The sequence below is a fragment of the Cervus elaphus genome, chromosome 19 (assembly GCF_910594005.1).
Source record: "Cervus elaphus chromosome 19, mCerEla1.1, whole genome shotgun sequence".
NCBI lineage: Eukaryota > Metazoa > Chordata > Mammalia > Artiodactyla > Cervidae > Cervus > Cervus elaphus.
This window is the reverse complement of record NC_057833.1, coordinates 38245994-38263954: the sequence shown is the minus strand read 5'-3', so window position 1 is coordinate 38263954 and position 17961 is coordinate 38245994. Positions and strand designations below refer to the sequence as shown.

Below are 17961 nucleotides of genomic sequence, written 5' to 3'. Positions count from 1 at the left end.
TTCAGAACAATCCAAATACCAAATAACCTGTCTTATTGTCTCCTTTCTGTTTTTTTTAATCTCCATAAGTTGCCAAAGTGACTTAGACCTACATTGTCCAATATGGTAGCCATTAGCCACATGTGGCTATTGTATACTTGACATGGAGCTACTCTAAGGTGAGAGATGTAAAATGCACACCAAATTTCAAAAATGTGGTATGAAAGTATTTTCAATATCTTAATTTTTATATTAACTAATATTGTAGTGATAATATTCATTGAAATATATTATTAATATTAAAATTAACTCAATTTGTTCCTTTTCACCTTTTTAACGTGGTTACTAAAATTCTTTTAATTTATTTCAATTGGACAGGACTGGCCTAGACATCCAAATAGCTCAGAGTCCAAATGATTACCACTTATATGTGGAAGGGGCACAAAAATCTTTCGTCCAACTCTGCACTTGGGAGTTTTAGTTAAGGAAAGAGTAGACACGTGTCCATACTGCTTTTTATCTCCTTTTTACCCCACACTTCGTAGAAAGGACCCCAGAGAGTGAGGCCATCAGAAATCAGTGTGCAGCATATCCATGGATGTGCAATTCCCACCTCCACCCCCACCTTCCAAATAGAAGACTCATTTTGCTGCAAGTATTACAGGAAAGGTTTGGGACCACTATAGTACTGGTTTCTAAAATTTAAGTGAACTCACCTCTGAATCTAAGTATAGCTAGCTTAATGGCTGGCACAGAGAAGCCCAGCAGAGGGTGGAGATGAATCTTGCCTCTCTTCTTAATCCCCAGGCAGAGAAACACGGTTAGAGACTTTACCAGCATTGCCTTTCCAAACCTGAACAGTGGACCTGCTCAACTCCCTCTTACCACTTTGTGTATTTATCACGGGGTTACACTGTCGGATTCAGAACCACATGCTTAACTAGTAATATTGTATAGCCTGGTCTTTGTAAAAAGAGCCTTTGCAAAACCTAGTTATGAAAAAGAAAAAAAAAAAAAAAAACAAGGATAATGGGAATCACACAGAGGGCAGGGACCTATGCACATATTCTAGGGAATTAAAAAGCCAGGAGCCAGTCACAGCAGCATTGGGGGTGGGGTATGTGAAGTACAAATCCTGCCAGGCAACATGTGATTGCTTTTTTCTTTTCTTTCTTTTTCTTCTTCTGGTTTTTTCCCCCCTGACAGAAGAAAATCAGTGCTTCAAAGGAACACAAGTAGACGGAATGTTTCTTGAATTCTAGAGAAGCATTTGACAGATGTCACATGAATCTTATTCAGCAAGCTCACAAAACTTGCTTAGGAGGGAGGTGGGCGCACTCTGAGGGCAGGAAACGCTCCTGCCTGGAGAAGCCGTGCAGGCTGGCTCCGCCAAGGGGACAGAGACCAGCCCCCCACCACCCTCCTCGGTTGTTCCCCCTCTCCTCCCATTGTCCACAGGGGTGCTTCAACTTCAACTCCTGATGTATCTTAAACAAATAACAAATCAGTAACTGGAGTTTAAATGTTAAATTCCCAAGACATTGTTTCAGCAAAGAGTGTTAGCCAACCAGAAAATAAACCCATATCCTTGACTTGCCCCGTCTGCCTTTCAACAGGGGGCTGCTCGCTGGGTTTACTCTTCTGCCAAGTAAAAATATTACGAAAGCTCCCCTTTGGCCCCTATCTTGCTTCTGGATTTTCTGTCCCCACCCTTAGCCCGTATTTTACTCACCACTCACAGCACATGCTCAAAAAAAAAAAAAAAAAAGTTGCTTCATTGAACTATACCTCCTGATGTTTAACATTTTTTTCCAGAAATTTTAGAATTTCCATATCAAGAAATGAAATTGATATAGCTAAAAACTCACTGTATGGAATTCGAGTTTTGTTTTAGTTACACATTCCAGTAAATGAGTTTCTGTGTCTCTTCCCTGCACAAATCTGAATCAGCTTCCTTGTTCTGTCACCACCCCCACCCCCACCCCTCCCGCCCCAGCTCAATTAGCCTGTTTATTTCTAAAACCCACCACCTGCAGCCGACATGCTGGCAGGAGGCCTGAGCGCTGAAGGGGCTTTTACACATTCTTCTGCTGGAAAAGGAGACCAGTAACAAGGGCAGAGGACCAAATCTGAGGAGGAAAGATGAGTTCAGTTTTAGGTCTGAAGTTCAGGGTTGGTTCTCCAGCGATACATTGTAGAGACAGCAGCAGCTACATGCTAGCAACAACTAAGAGACCTGGATATAGCCCATGGCAGGGAATGTAGGCTGCAGAATGGATTCAAGGCTGAGAGGTTCTTCTGCTCTGAGCATGAAGAGCCCGGAAGCATGGTGACATGAGAGCCATCCTAACTGAGGAGCAGGTGGCTGAAGTAGAGCAAAGGAATGTGCTAATAGTAGGATAGCAAAGTATCCATAGAATGTGGTAATGAGACTCTTACTGACCTTGGGGAGAGTCGTTTCCATGGAGTGATCAAGAGGCAAAAGCCAGAAGTCTAAATATATTTTTAATTATCTGCTAAGCCTGTTATCCAATGCTACCAATTCTGTCTACTGATATGGATGACTAAGAGTTAATATATAAAAGCCTCTAGCAACATCAGTTTTCTGGTTTCCACCATGTACTATAGTTACATAAGATGTTATCATTGGGGGGAGATGGGTGAAAGGGCCACAGGCACTCTCTGTACTATTTTTGCAACTACATAGGAGTCTTAAAATATTCCAGAATACAAAGTATTTCTTTAAAGAGTGAATAGGGTGAGGCATTTCCGAACACATTCAGCCCCATATGGGCTTCTGCATTCTCACTGCTCACAGACTCAGACACACTCCCTCTCCCCAAAGGGCAAGCCTTTCCCCCAAAGGGCAGCATCATCCCCTTAACTTACCCTGAACTAGAAAGGGTAGAGAGTGAACATTAGGAGGAGTCATCTAGCATCAGTTCTAACAGCATGAGGGCCCTCGCCCCTAACCTTGGACCTGGTGTCCAGCCTCTGCGTGGGGACCTCCCTGGCCTCCCCCTGACATCTGGGAAGTTCAGTGAAAATGTGTGTCCCTTCCCTTTCTTCCACATTGCACAGGGTCAGGACCACTAACCAGGAATCTGCTTTCTGTCCCTTTCCCTTTCAGGATGCTTCCATTGCACACAGGTTCCACGTGATGAGAGAGAAACACCCTGAAAAATTCAACAGCAGGTAAGAGGGTCCTGCGGGCTAGCCAGTAGCCGGGACTGCACTGCCTGCCTGCCTGCCCCACCCAAGAGACTGCAGGTCGCAGGCCTCCACCTGCGCTCTCCAAAATGTTCTCAGCTCCCCGGCCCAGGGCTTTCCTGCCACGTTGCCGTTGCCGTTGGCTTTTCCATTTCCAAGAAGAAAACAATGTCAGAAACCCGCCACGGTCTGGCAGCTCGCCCCCTGCCAGAGGGAGATGGTGCAATTGGGAGGGCCTGGGGCCAGGAGGGAGGGTGTGGTGCGTCTGCCTTGGGGAGTGGGGGTCTGAGCTTGGCTAACTTGGATTTCCCCCTCCTGCGGCACAGTTGCTTTCTCAAAACCTACAACGCCCCCATCCCGAGCCCCTCGATTCCCGGGGGGAGGGACAGGGAGAGGGCAGAGGCCTGGCTTCCCTTCCTCACAAAGGGGAGCTGGTAGCAGCTCTGGCCGTGGCTGAGGGGCCGAGTTGGCGGCGCTTCCCCCTCCCCTGCCGGCAGAGGGCAGCAGAGAGCGGCCCTGCTAAGGCGGGGAGCCCACCGGAGTCCAGCCTCAGCCCGCGCACCTTGTAAAGGCCGGAAACTTGGTCCAAAAATGGAATAGAACAAAGGAAACCAGATCATTTGCAGAGTCAAACCATTCTGCGGGCGGGTCCATAGAACTACCCCTAGGATGGTTCAATTACCTTTTTCCCTTCTTTTTCTCCTCTTGATGGTTAATTTGCATCCTTTCTGTTTTCTTATGGTTGGACCTTATCAGGGTGACCACTGGATCCCACCCCACCCTCGAGCAGGTGGGGAGGAGAGTGGGTATTGATTTGGGCTCAGATTGAGTCTAAGGAACTTTATTTAGCCCACCAAGCAGAAGTCCAGTGTTACCCACACACCTTCATTTAAAGCCATGCACTTCCTCAGAGCTCCCTCATTTTCATTCCTCTTCTCTCCCCTGACCCCGTGCCTGGGAGGTTAACCAAGATTACGGAAATCTTTTTAGGGATCAGAAACTGAACGTAATGAAGCCACTTCGACTTCAGGAAGAGTGATCTGTGGGATCTAATAGTAGCTGAGCTAACCTTATTAGAATGTATTTTCCCTCACACACACACCAAGTCAACTCACAAAATACTATTAATATGTATATTTTCAACTCCTATTCCTACAATAGTCACAAACTTACAAATCAATTGATGCTTTTCTTGTGATCTTTTTCCCTCTAATATATATACACACACACAAAAATCACTTTTTAAAAAATACTCCTTCTCTTCCAGCCATTCCAGACTTTTAAGGTCCCCTTTTTACACAGATACCATTATGCATACTCATGCACACATGTTTCTTAAGATGCCAAATGTTTGTGAAATCCATGGGGGTTCTGTTCATTTGTTCAGTGAATATATCTTTTGAACACAGCACCAGGCACTGTTGTATAGGTGTTTTGGATAGATATGTGTAGGGGGCTCACAGTCCAGGGATGGAGGCGGACTAGAAAGCAGATGTGCGTAGTGATTTGTGTTAGGTGATATGAATCCACAAAGCAGGGGCATGGAATTTGATGTGGAGGGTCTTCCAACTGGAGAGATGCCTGGGCCAAGACACAAAACAAGTTAAGTATTGCTTTTCAGGTTGACAGAAAAAAGAAGGGCAACCCAGGGAGAAGGAGCCAAATGTACAAAAAAGATCCATATGAGCGGTGGGAAACAGCCTGCCTGGGGAAAAGCAAGCTCTTCAGTGTGATCTTTTGGGTGGTCTCCTTTCATGAAAAGAAGCAAAACCTCTGTAGACAGCAAGGAAGCAGAAGGCGGGAAGAATTTGTCCATACTCCAAAAATCAATAGACAGGTGAACATATGACATAAAAAGAGCAATCATCAGTTATCCACGTGATTAGGTAGAGTTAGAAAGACTCCTCTGCCAGGAAAAAGTAGTAGCTGTGCATTTCAGTGCAGCGTATGAACAATCTCACTGATCTGAATGAACATTTTTCCTCCCCACCTCCCAGTTTCTATCAGCAAGACTGTCCTTCGCAGTGAGGTGTGCACCTCACCCTTCACCCAGTTGAGGTTAAGGGTAGTGCGATCATCTAGGAGGACAGTCACGGCTGCTGCTGCTGCTGCTAAGTCGCTTCAGTCACGTCCGACTCTGTGCGATCCCATAGACGGCAGCCCACCAGGCTCCCCTGTCCCTGGGATTCTCCAGGCAAGAACACTGGAGTGGGTTTCCATTTCCTTCTCCAATGTGTGAATGTGAAAAGTGAAAGTGAAGTCGCTCAGTCGTGTCAGACTCCTGGCGACCCCATGGACTGCAGCCTACCAGGCTCCTCTGTCAATGGGATTTTCCAGGCAAGAGTACTGGAGTGGGTTGCCATCGCCTTCTCCCGGGCCTTCTAATAAGTGCAAACATAGTGGCTCCGAGGTAGACCCTGTTTCACAAGGTCTCAGAACACTTCCTGTTAAAAACTTGAGTCCATGCTGTTTCTACTCTGCCTGCTTGCTCCTATTGAAAATTCCCAGGAATGCCCAATTTGTCCACGGAGAGGCAGGCGAGCAGCCATTTATTCCAGGCTTCCTTATTTAGCTTTGGAAATGGTTTTAAATAGGCAGGTGGTTGTTGCCATGGTTACCCCATTACACCAGCCGCTAAATTTAGGAAGGGCCACAAGGGATAGGAAGAAAGCTTGATACCCGGGATTTGGAAATGTAAACGATATTATCAAACACAGCTTCGTTTTACTCAGCTGAACTTAGGTTTTCCAAAGAGTAGTCACTGCTTGGCTGGATGCCCTTACTGTTAATACCTAGGACTAGGCCCTCAGGGATAACCCTGAGGTTAAATCTAGGGAGTTGTAACTGTTTTGCTCTGTTCTGTTTTGAACAAGGGAATGTGACTAGTCAGGGCTAGAATTTATCAGGAAAACTGAATCTTTTGCATTGCTCTTCAGTTTTCTGGGCTATTTTAACAAGAATTACTAACCTAGGTACAAGGACTGCAGGAGTTCTGCAGGCACCTTGAAACTGTATGTAAGATATCGAATTTATTTTTCTGGAGAGAATGTCCATTAGCTATCAGAAGGTTCTTGAAGAGACCCATAACCCTCCAATGGTTAAAGTCACAGTTCTGAGCCCTCTTTGAGTCCTAAGAGGTATCAAATTATGACTCAGCTGTTGGGATTTCAGGAAATTCTTTTCCCAGTGGCCTCTGGACACAGGTTGTTGCCAGGGAAGGTGGTTGGTTACATAAAACTAAGTTATGTTCCCTGTGGAATTGCTTTGTTAATGAAGCAAGAACCAGACCCGAGGATGCTGGGTGATGAGCCAGATGTGATGGACAAGGATTAAGTGAGTGAAGTCGCTCAGTTGTGTCCGACTCTTTGCGACCCCGTGGACTGTAGCCCACCAGGCTCCTCCATCCATGGGATTCTCCAGGCAAGAATACTGGAGTGGGTTGCCATTTCCCTCTCCAGGGGATCTTCCCCACCCAGGGATCGAACCCAGGTCTCCCGCATTGCAGGCAGATGCTTTAACCTCTGAGCCACCAGGGAAGCCCTGGACAAGGATTAGAAGGCCTTTAATGGCAAAGATGTGGCTATTTGGAGCTCCTACTTCCTAGTGCTTCCCAGGTGGCGCTAGTGGTAAAGAACCTGCCTGCTGGCGTAGGAGATGTAAGAGATGTGGGTTTGATCCCTGGGTCAGAAAGATCCTCTGGAGAAGGGCATGGCAACCTACTCTAGTATTCTTGCCTGGAGAATCCCATGAACAGAGGAGCCTGGCGGTCTCTAGTGCATAGGGCTGCAGAGTCAGATACTACTGAAACAACTTAGCATGCACATGTGCTACTTCCTAATCATTAACAGTCTGATTATTAATTGCTGACTTAGGAATGTTATGAAATTTATCATCTCATTTTTGGCATGAACAACAAAAGAGAGATTTAATTCTCTTGGGATTATATGTGTTAGAAGGTGTTCTAGGATAAAAGGGTAAATAAAACTTGGTTCCTGCCTTCAAGGAATTCATAGTCTAGCAAAGAAGGAAATACAGGCCTCAAATATTTTTTTACAAAATGATTTTCACATATAGGGAGGCTATATGTTATAAGTCATAGAGTGTATAGGAAGTTGTATTTAATAAGACACTTGTTAATGGTTGTATTCCAGCATCACTTATAAATGAATTGTGTAGAGTACAGAAATGATGTTAAAAGGGAACCAAACTAAGAACTGTTATAGTTCGAGCTCCTGCTACATGCCAGGTGGTAAAATAGATATTTTAAATTCATTAGAATATTTGAATCCCAAAACTGCCCTTCAGGGTAAACGCTAACATTCCCATTTTGCAGATAATGGAACTGAGGCTGGGAGAAGCTAAGTTGCCTGACCAATATCATACATCTTGTTTAAGCAGTGGAGATGATAAGATTTGATTAAACTCTGACTCCAGAGTTTAATCTCTGTTTCCTGCACCTGTTACCTTCCATGGGTTGCATCTAGCAAATACCAGTTGTATGTCAAACATTCTGATGGGTACTTTATACATGATCCCACCCAGTGCTCACAACGGCATGCAAGGGCAAGTGCTGCTGCTACGTTTTAGAGATGAAGAAATTGAGGCTAATGAAGGCAGAGCTATTATCAGCTTGATCCGCCTTTATGAATGGTCTCTATGGGGGAAAGGCCCGCTGGGTTCCGAAGGAGAACTGCAGTTATCCCACCGTGCTTACCTTGTGTGGTAGGACTCTTCTCCCACTGTCAGTGGCCACAGCAAGGAGTAGGACTGACTACATGATTGTGTGGCCCAATGCAAAGTGGAAGTGTGGGGCCCTTGTTCAAAAATCATTAAGAATTTCAAGTCAGTGACAGCAGAGTTAAACCAAGCGCAAAGCCCTTCTCAGTGTGAGGCCCCATGTGACTATACAGAACTCATATTCATGAGTTGGCCCTGGCAAGAAGATGTGTTAGTCACTCAGTCGTGTCCAACTCTTTGCAACCCCATGGACTGTAGCCTACAAGGCTCCTCTATCAACAACAAGGAGAGAGTAGATCAAAATACAAAGACACATTTGCCAGGGCTCACAGAATGGGGGTTACCAATAAAGGTAAAAGAGTGGAGGAAACAGGGTTCCAATTAGGGGAGGAGGAGGAAGGATTATCAGTCCCTCAAACGGGCAGTAGTTAGTAATAGCAGATGAGCCAAAGATGTCAGCAGTGTCTTCCAGGTGTCCAAGAACCAGTACACCATGAAGTTTCTGAATTAATTCTCTGTGAAGCGTTTTGTTTGTATGGAACAGGTTGGGGGTTCCTAATTGGAATAAGTACCTAATTCCAATGTCACCATCAGTGAGTATCCAGAAAGGGAAGTCTAGCTGTGGAGTTTTTTCACTCTTGGTCAGAAACTCAGAGCACTTGAAGAATGTGTTATTCCAAACCTGCTGAGTGCCATCCACTTGAATATGTCCCTCAGCAGTTTAAGCTGAAGCAAGGTATTTCCTGTTAGGTCTTTGAAAGGGACCGAAAACAATGCTTCATTCCTACCAGAAGCTAACCACCTTTCTCAAAAGCCCTTGGGTCGTGAACAGGCTCAGGAGTGTTCACTTTCTTGGAACCAGGAGTAGCTGATCAGGGGTTCCCCAGAAGCTCTAACGAAGCCTGAATCCTTAAGAGGTTGGAAATACATCTCACAAATAACTAAGTGCTTAATAGTTATTTATAGAATGAGGCAGCAGGGTATAGCCCAAGTTGGCATCAGAACTTGGCTCTGCCACTTACTAGCTATGTGACCTTGGGCGAGTTACTTAATCTCTTTAATCCTTTGCTTCCTACTGAATCTTACAAGGTTGCTAAAAGTGTTTAATGAGTTAATGCCTAAGTGCCTGACACATAGTAGGTCCTTAGTAAATATTTGTTGTTGAATATTATTGAATGACATGTATGAGGAAAGCATTTCCTTAAGTTTGACAATAAAGCATTGATAATAAAAGGCTTTTCTGATGGAGTGACAAGTGGGGTGCAATTATAGAGTCTTTGCCTCATTGACATGGCCCTTGAACTGAAAAGTTTGAGGACACCTAAAAGTTAGAGGAAACTCCAGCTGTGATATATTGAGTCTGTCCAAATCTTCTCTTGGGGGATAGGGAAAAAAAGCAAAAGTGTTAGTTGCTCAGTCGTGTCTGATTCTTTGTAACCACATGGACTGTAGTCTGCCAGGCTCTTCTGCCCATGGAATTCTCCAGGCAAGAACACTGGAGTAGGTATCCATTCCTTTCTCTAGGGGATCTTCCTGACCCAGGCATTGGACCCAGGGATCAAACCCGGGTCTCCTGCATTGCAGATGGATTCTTTACATCTGAGCTACCAAGGAAGCCCCAGAGGATAGAAGGATGGCACCAATTAACCAGGATTGGATTCTATAGATTGGAGCAATAGAAAAAAGTCCCTTTATTGGCTCCATGGGTGTCTACGAGTCAGAGGTTTGGGTTCTGAAGACCATAGATTGTAAGTCTAAATGCCAAGTTCAGGCTAGCAGCAAGATCAAGATAGGAATCACAGACCTCTGAGGACATGGTAACAGGAGGAACTAGAAGGGAGTGAAAAGGGGGAGTTACAGGACAGGTGCCATGTTCTCCATGGAAACATTGGGCTTGCCAGCTGGGGCCATGGAATGCATGGCTGCAGGGTAGGTGGGTGACCCAGGGCTGACAGACACTGGAGGTGTGACTCCCCTTCCTTCGTTGATGCTCACTCTTACCTCTCCCACTGAGCATCTCTTCTCCCACTTTAGATGAGCACAGAGATGTTCAGTGGGAGGCAGAATAGAAGCCAGCAAAGCTCAAGTCATACTATTCTGGAAGGAAAAAGGCCTCCTCTCTTGAATACTTATAGCATTGTCTGCAGTCACAAACATAAGCTGTAGATATTCTTTTTCATCTAGAAATGAAACTGGTTTCAGCTATTCTTTCCAGGAGCCCTGTGAGGGAGCCCAGCGTTACAGCCCAGATGTTTGACTTTCCCAAAGCATCAATGTACAACAGCAGCAGGCTGATACATCAGGGATAAAATGTTTATATTCTGGGCCTGAACTGGGTTTGCATCTCCTTATCTAGTACTCAGGAGCCCAAGAAAACCTGCCCTAGGTATTCAGAGGGCCAAACTGTCTGCACCTGTTTCCCTCAATATATCAAATGATTTTTTTTCAAACATGTAGGATTCAGAAGAGTCCCAAATGAAGCTGATTATGGCATTTTCTGTTTTTATTCTTACTCCTGTAGGTATTTATAAAGGAAATGCAAACCTTATGCTTTGTGTTCAAGTACTTTCAAGTCTTCAAGTCAAGTCTGACAGACCCACTTATTTAATTAGTTGAATGTTTCTATACTAGCCCACAAAAATGTTTTATCCCCCACCCTCCTCACCCCACCTCAACAGAGACATAGCGAGTGAAATGAATGAAATATGGGTTCGTGTTTTTTCCACCAGGCCTTCATCATTACGCAACTGCTCAAGACCAGGGTTTTTTGGCTGGCTTGTTTGTTTACAGTCAGCCCTTGATTATTTGCAGAAATGAGGGAACAGCAACATAGATCATTTAAAGCTGTGGATGGTCAGAGATTTTAGGAGGCTGTGATTAATCTTTGTGTGCAGGTCTCTGCTGTAAAGATTCAGAATATTTTCAATGATATGATGAAACTACATGGACTCTTTTAACATTTCCATTTTCCCCCTGCCTCCCAGACAGCACAACTTCTCAGACTGGTACGCACAAGGAGCCTATGATATCTCAAGACTCCTTAAAAAGTTGCTTGTTGATCAGAACGTTTCCTTGCTGTAGCTTAACAGGCCTTTTTTCCTAGCCCCTTCCAGACTGAAACAAAAAAAGGTATGATTCATATCAACAAAGAGTAGAATCAGTTTGTGATAATACCAGAAAGGAACTTGAAAGCCAGCTATGTTTTCAAGTCTGTAGGCTAGATAAACTAAAAGTTATCAGTACTTATTTGTTGATTCCTCTCTAGAAATATTTCCATCAAAGAGCACAAGACATAGGATATAATGAAGTTCAGAAGGGTTATGGTCAGCATGATAAGCTCATGGAAGAAAATCAAAGTACAAAAATTCAGAGTAAGGTAGGAACTGGCCAGGTCCTCAAATGGGTGTTGATAGTCTGGATGCCTTCCAGAAGGGAGAGGTCAGAAAAATACTGGAATCTGAAACCATGTCTTGTAAGGAAGGGCTGAATTGGGGATTACTTCACCAAAAGAAGAGAAGACTTAGGGAAAAGTGATTATTGGCCTCAAATATTTTAAAAGTGCTTCTCATATAGGAGGAATTAGGTTATTTTGAATGATAAGTCAATGGGGAAAGTGACTGGATAAACCGATGTGAGCCCCATATAAGTACATCAATTCCACCAACTAGGGCCACCCACAAGTGCAAGCAACAATTCTTCAAATTCTCCAGGCAAGAATACTGTAGTGGGTAGCCACTTCCTTCTCCAGATGATCTTCCCAACCCAGGGACAGAACCCAGATCTCCTGCATTGCAGGCAGATTCTTTACCGTCTGAGCCAGCTGGGCTTCCCTGGTGGCAATGGTCAGTCAAGTCTTTCTCACAGCGAATCCTTCTGACAATCTCTCTTCTGCCTTCCTCTTCCACTTTAAAGGGTTCTTGTGATTTCTTTGGATTGACTCAGATAACCCAGGATAATCTTCCCCCTCAAGGTCAGCTGACTGACTGCCGGTTTAAATTCCAGCTGCAGCCTCAATTGCCTTGTGCCATGTGACCTAACATATTCATATTCACAGGGCCCAGGGATTAGAACATGGACATCTTCAGGACATTATTCCACCTACCACAAGTGCCTTACCTCATAGCATTATTTTGAAGGTCCAATGAAACAGTGCATTTAAAATGCTTACTACAGAGGTGTGGCACATCAATGCCAGCTGTTATTATTAACATTCTTATTATTACAAAGACAGAGCCCACATCAGGTAATAGTCATGTTAAATGACTCAGTAAAGTCCTTAAAACTCTGAGATTTGGAGATTCTCTAAGAGGAATGGTAAATATCTATTGGTCATAGGGTATGAGTCATCAAAAACACACGGCATTTTTTTCTTCATTTATCTTGACAAAATATTTTCAATAAAATAACAATGCATGTTATAATTTAATAATATATCATATAGTATGATATCATAGTTTATTTCAAAATCATAAATAAGTTGTAAAGTTCAGAAAAGTTAGAGTATGAAAAAACCAATCACTCATATTCCTATCACTCAAAAACATAATATTGCTATTTTGGTACATTCCAGCAGGTTTACTTTGTATTTTAAAATAATTATGTATATATGTATACATATATATTTTTTAAAATAATTATAATATGTCCTTATAAAGTTGTATGTGCTGTTTTTTAAATAACTTTTGCTTATACAAGTAAAGGCTTATTGTAGAAAAATAAATCATATTGTCCTCTTCCCCCAAAAACATTATTAGCATTCTAAATGAATTTTCCTTCAACACCTTGCTACACAATTTAATTAAGCTCACTGGTATACACTGGGTTAAAGCATTATTAACCCAGAAGCACTTACAGGTTATGAAAGAAAAATGATATAAAAGAACTGATTGGAATAAGTTTATCTGCAGTGGGAGTTTTATTAGTCTTTTCCAATTAAGAGAATTCCAATGATTTTGTTCAGTTAATATGAAAATTTTAAAATGTTATTATTCAAGTCCCTTTGCAAATGAAATAACTACTTGATATGTTATGCAGTTCTACTTCATGGAGATCAAATAAAAAGGATATAATTCTCTTAACACAGTTCCCAGTGTTGTACATAGTTTTGCTCTATCTGAAAGAGACTAGTTTGTGTTTTATGTGGCCATCAGATGTAGCAAGAGTTGCCATCTGGACTCTGCAGTGGTATAGTTTTTTAAGCATGTGTGACTGTCTGGGTATATTGAAGTGCTTACGAAAATAATAAGCCCAATATAATCAGCATTGCTGCAACTCATACTAACAATAGGAGCCATCATTTGTTGAATGCTTTCAAGAATTTCATGTTTAAAAAAAGAATTTCATGTATATTAGTTTTAACTAGCACAGCTATCCAAGTAGCCGTTAAGTATTATTGCTCCATTTTACAGATGAGAACATTGAGGCTCACAGGGATTATGCAGTTTAGGAGTGGGCAACTAGTTATCGGAGTGGCTATTCAAACCTAGTCTGTCTGACTCCACAGCTTCCACTCAGCCCGCTATACTTCCTGCCTCCCTGAATGCCCAGTTTGGTGCCCCAAGACAAAGAAGCGCTTAGGAAAGAGACAAAAGAAGAGTCTCAGAGACAGTTAACAGAACCTCTGAGAAAACTTTTTTTAAAAAATCATTTTTCCTGGAGAGGAAAATCAGAGAATGTGTTGGGAGTAGAGTGAGAAGGATTCACAACAGGAAATAGTGACCACACCTCTTAACTCTTCTTCCCAGCTCAGGAAAGAATGCAAGGGGGAAGCATGTGCTTCTAAAGTGAGGAATTGCCTTTGGAACGGGAGGAAGAATCTCCTGACTTGGAGACATATTAAAGGCTAAAGTGAGTTATCGAGGGAAGTATTGTGGAATGTCTTGCAGAAGTTTCTAAAAACAGAAAACAGCCTCATTCATCTGGCCTGACAAGCGCAGCATCTTCTCTGAGCCCAGGAGTGAGTCAATGTGCCACCAAATGGGACCCTCTGCTTCCTACTTCACCGTGACGGGTGGTCCCCGAGAGACCTCTCACCCGCTTTATTCCTCAGTTCCCACTTGGACCCCACGATGGCTCTTCCTCAGCATGTCCTCAGTAGCCCACTGGCCCATCCTGATGCTCTTCCTTCTCAGGCCCACCCTACCTGGAGCTGCTCATGGTTTTTGTCCTGTTTCTGCCCCATGAGAACCTGCTGCCACAACCAGCGTCCCATTTTATAGAACTTCAGTGCATCTGCTTTACCTTCAGGGCCCTTTATACAGTTCTCCTTCCCAAACACCAGTCTAGTCTTAGTGTTTGGTTGCTGTTCCTCTCACCTTGCCCTTAACTCCTTAGTCTAGGAAACATCTCCTCTGGAACCTAATCGTCACCTATTGTTTCAAAATGCACTCTAAAACATTCTGAATAGTCCTACCCTGTCCACCCCAAGTCCTGGCCTCTGCCTTTCCTTAGAATCCGTCTGTAAGGTTTTCTTTTAACAATCATTAATTTATTTATGGCTGCGCTGGGTCTTTGTTGCTGTGAAAGGGCTTTTCCTCGCGGTGCACAGGCTTTTCTTTGAAGTGGCTTCTCTTGTTGTGGAGCATGGGCGCTAGAGCTCAGGCTCAGTTGTGGCACAGGGGACTTAGTTGTTCAGTGGCATGTGGGATCTTCCCGGACCAGGGATAAAACCTGTGTCCCCTGTATTGGCATGTGGATTCTTATCCACTGAACCACCAGGGAAGTCCTCTACAAGGTTTTTGACACATATTTTTCCTACTTTGATTTTTTTCCTCTTCATCTTCTATAAGTCCTCATTTTGGCACAAACTCTCTCTGCCTTGTTCACAGGCTTCCTCACTCAGAGCAGGGTCTGAACCCTTTGAGGATCCACTGACTTCAAACCAGAAAGGTGGTGCTGAGCATGTGCCCTCATTCAGCCAAACATGTTGAGCATCTGTTCTAGTAGCGTGATGCTGGGGCCGAAAGCAAAGATAGGTTACCACAGCCCCTACCTGCCGGAGTCTGCGGGTCTAGTTAGGAGGATGAGCGTATTCTGAGGCTCTTAGCAACTGTATTAGTTTGCTAAGGGTGCTGTGACAAAGTACCACAAACCTGGTAGCCTAAAACAACAGAAATTTCTCTCTCACAACTCTGGAGGTTGGAAGTCTGAAATCAAGATATCAGCAATATGGGTTCCTTCCCAGGCTCTGAGGGAGAATCTGCTCCGTGCCTCTTCACTTGCTTCTGGTGGTTGCCAGTGGTTCTTGGTATTCCTTGACTTGTAGCTGCCCCACTCCAATCTCTGCCTGTCTTCACCTGATGTTCTCCCTGTGTGTCTGTGTCTCTCTGTCCACATTTCCCTCTTAAGGACACCAGTCATTGGATTTGGTCCACCCTAATCCAGTATGGCTCCTCTTAACTTGATGACATCTATAACGTCACAGATCCTATAAGGTCATATGCTGAGGCACTGGGGGCTAGGACTTCAACAAATCTTCTTGGAGAACACAATTTAACTCCCAATACCAACCCTCCCTCAAACCCTCACAAAGGATGGAAATACAATATAACATGGTTGAGCTTCATTTGAACAAGGGGACATGAATAACGAGTACAAAGACCTAACTGAGAAAGTGCAGTTAGCCTTCAGAAAGAAAGTTATTACTTCCCATGTGGCAATAGTGATAAAGAACCTGCCTGCCAATGCATGAGACATAAGAGACATGGGTTCGGTCCCTAGATCAAGAAGATCCCCTGGAGGAGGGTATGGCAACCCACTCCAGTATTCTTGCCTGGAGAATCCCCATGGACAGAGGAGCCTGGTGGGCTACAGTCCACAGGGTCTCAAAGAATCAGACATGGCTGAAGTGACTCACACACACACAAAGAAGGTTATGTTTGAGTGTGAGCTTGAGAGAGATGGGATTCACAAGGACAGGAGCTGGGTGCCTGCGAGGAAGCAGGAAGTAGGCTGGGAAAAGGGCAGGAGTGTAAAAAGACAAGACGTGAGAGAAAGGAGAGGGGCTCTGAGGGCAAGTGGGAGGCAGTTATGGCAGGATCTCAGTGCTCTGCCCAGGATTTTGTACTTTTTCCTATAGGTGAGTGAGTGGATGAGTCAACAAATGCTTTTTGAAAATATCAACGAAGGAATAAATTATTCTTTCCAGTATTTCCAGAGCCAAAATGTCAGGGCTTCTCCAACATTTACATGCTGAGCCTTGCTGAAGGGCTAGCCTAGCACAGGCTATTAGATCAGACAGATACCTGAGGAGAAAGGAGGAGAGGTAACCCCAGGAGGAAACCGAAAGAACAGGATAGAAATAAGGGGAACCAGCTCTGCTCACAGGGGGCTTCCCTGGTGGCTCAGTCATAAAGAATCTGCCTGCTATGCAAGCAGGAGATGCAGGTTCAATTCCTGGGTCAGGAAGATCTCCCGGAGGAGGAAATGGTAACCCTCTCTATTATCTTGCCAGGAAAAATATCATGGACAGAGGAACCTGGTGGGCTATGGTCTATGGGGTCACAGGTTCGGCCATGACTGAATTGACTTAGCAGCAGCAGCAGCTCTGCTCACCTGGGGAGTTAGCACACATCAGGGCAATTCCCCTGGAGAAAGGATAGGCTACCCACTCCAGGATTCTTGGGCTTCCCTGGTGTCTCAGACAGTAAAGAATCCACCTGCAACATGGGAGACATGGTTTGACCCCTGGGTTGAGAAGATCTCCTGGAGGAGGGCATGACAACCCACTCCAGTATTCTTTCCTGGAGAATCACCCTGGAGCCTGGCAGGCTACAGTCCATGGGGTCAAAAAGAGTTGGACACAACTGAGTGACTAAGCACAGTACAGCACACAGGACCAGAAAAACTGTGGAAAACAACCAACTTTCTTGTAAACCCTGAACCCTGATGCGTGCTGTTTGGTTGTGGAAGTAGAAATCTATTTTGGAAAAAAAAAGTAATTCCGTAAGTCATTCTCTATTTTCTACCACTACAATTTCAGAAGTTGATTTAGGTGGCTTTTAAACAGCATAACGTGTTTTATCGCTTGTTTTTAGCTACAGAGAAAAGAATATCTTATTAACACTCTATTGTACTTTACTAATTAAAATGTTAGAGGATTACTGTCCTTTTATATAGGGACATTTCTGTGATACAGAGTACATCTTTATGTTTAGAACTGATGAGATTAGCATGTTCATTTCGATATATTTTCCTTAAACTCTTCATACTTGCACATGTTTTATTAGAGTTTGAAAAACAAGGTTGAAGAGTAATATATATTCAAGAAAGATTTGAGTGATTGATTTTAATTCTTCATTTAAATCAACATTTATTCAAGAAAATTTTACTGCATTTATTACTTGGCCAAAGGAATTTCTGAAAGCAGCTTTTTGCTATACTAATCAGGAAACTCAATAACTCTCTTTAGTGAAATAAGTGAATTATCTGTCAAGAAAACCTGGGCAAATGGCTTTACAACTCCATATCTCGGCTGTGTCACCCTTATGTGAAATGTAGATGTTAATACCTTGTGAATTAGTCACTTCTCTCATTCTTAACTTTCTGGGGTGTAAATGGAAGTTACAACGATCTCACAAAAAGCTCATGAGATTTGGAATAAATATATAGATTTAAAATATCTTGGGTGCTGGTATGATGCTTTTGGCTACTACAGGAATTTGTAAGGAGAACATTCAGCAGTTTATATGTGAGTAACTGCAGAATCTCTCAGTTAAGTGCATAGTGTTGTGATCCTTACCTATTATATATTATAACATTGTATATAGACTCTTAGCTTTAGACTGGATTTTAGGTTTTAACCCCGTTCCCAGTATAAGTATCCCTTCTATAAACATCCCTCTGAGAGAGGTCTTCAGAGCTCTACTTTGAAGATTATAGATCTCTACTTTGAAGATTGTAGGACTGTTTTCTTTTTTTTTTCAACTTTTTTTGGCCTTACTACTTCACATTTTACAAGAAAACATTTTCCCAATCTTCTAATGCTCTCCAGTGAATAAGGGGCTCTCCTCGTTCCAAGAGTGTACTTATACGCTC

The 17961-nt window shown here is 43.5% G+C and overlaps 1 protein-coding gene across 3 annotated transcripts in view; it reads left to right on the top strand.

Moving 5' to 3' along the window:
- Positions 1 to 17961, top strand: part of DGKG (diacylglycerol kinase gamma) — a 218151-nt gene that overhangs the window by 121349 nt on the left and 78841 nt on the right. For all 3 annotated transcript variants that reach the window (XM_043874877.1, XM_043874876.1, XM_043874875.1), the window contains one exon: positions 3110 to 3174. In XM_043874877.1, the coding sequence (XP_043730812.1) occupies positions 3110 to 3174 (65 nt within the window). The remainder of the gene's footprint in view (positions 1 to 3109; positions 3175 to 17961) is intronic.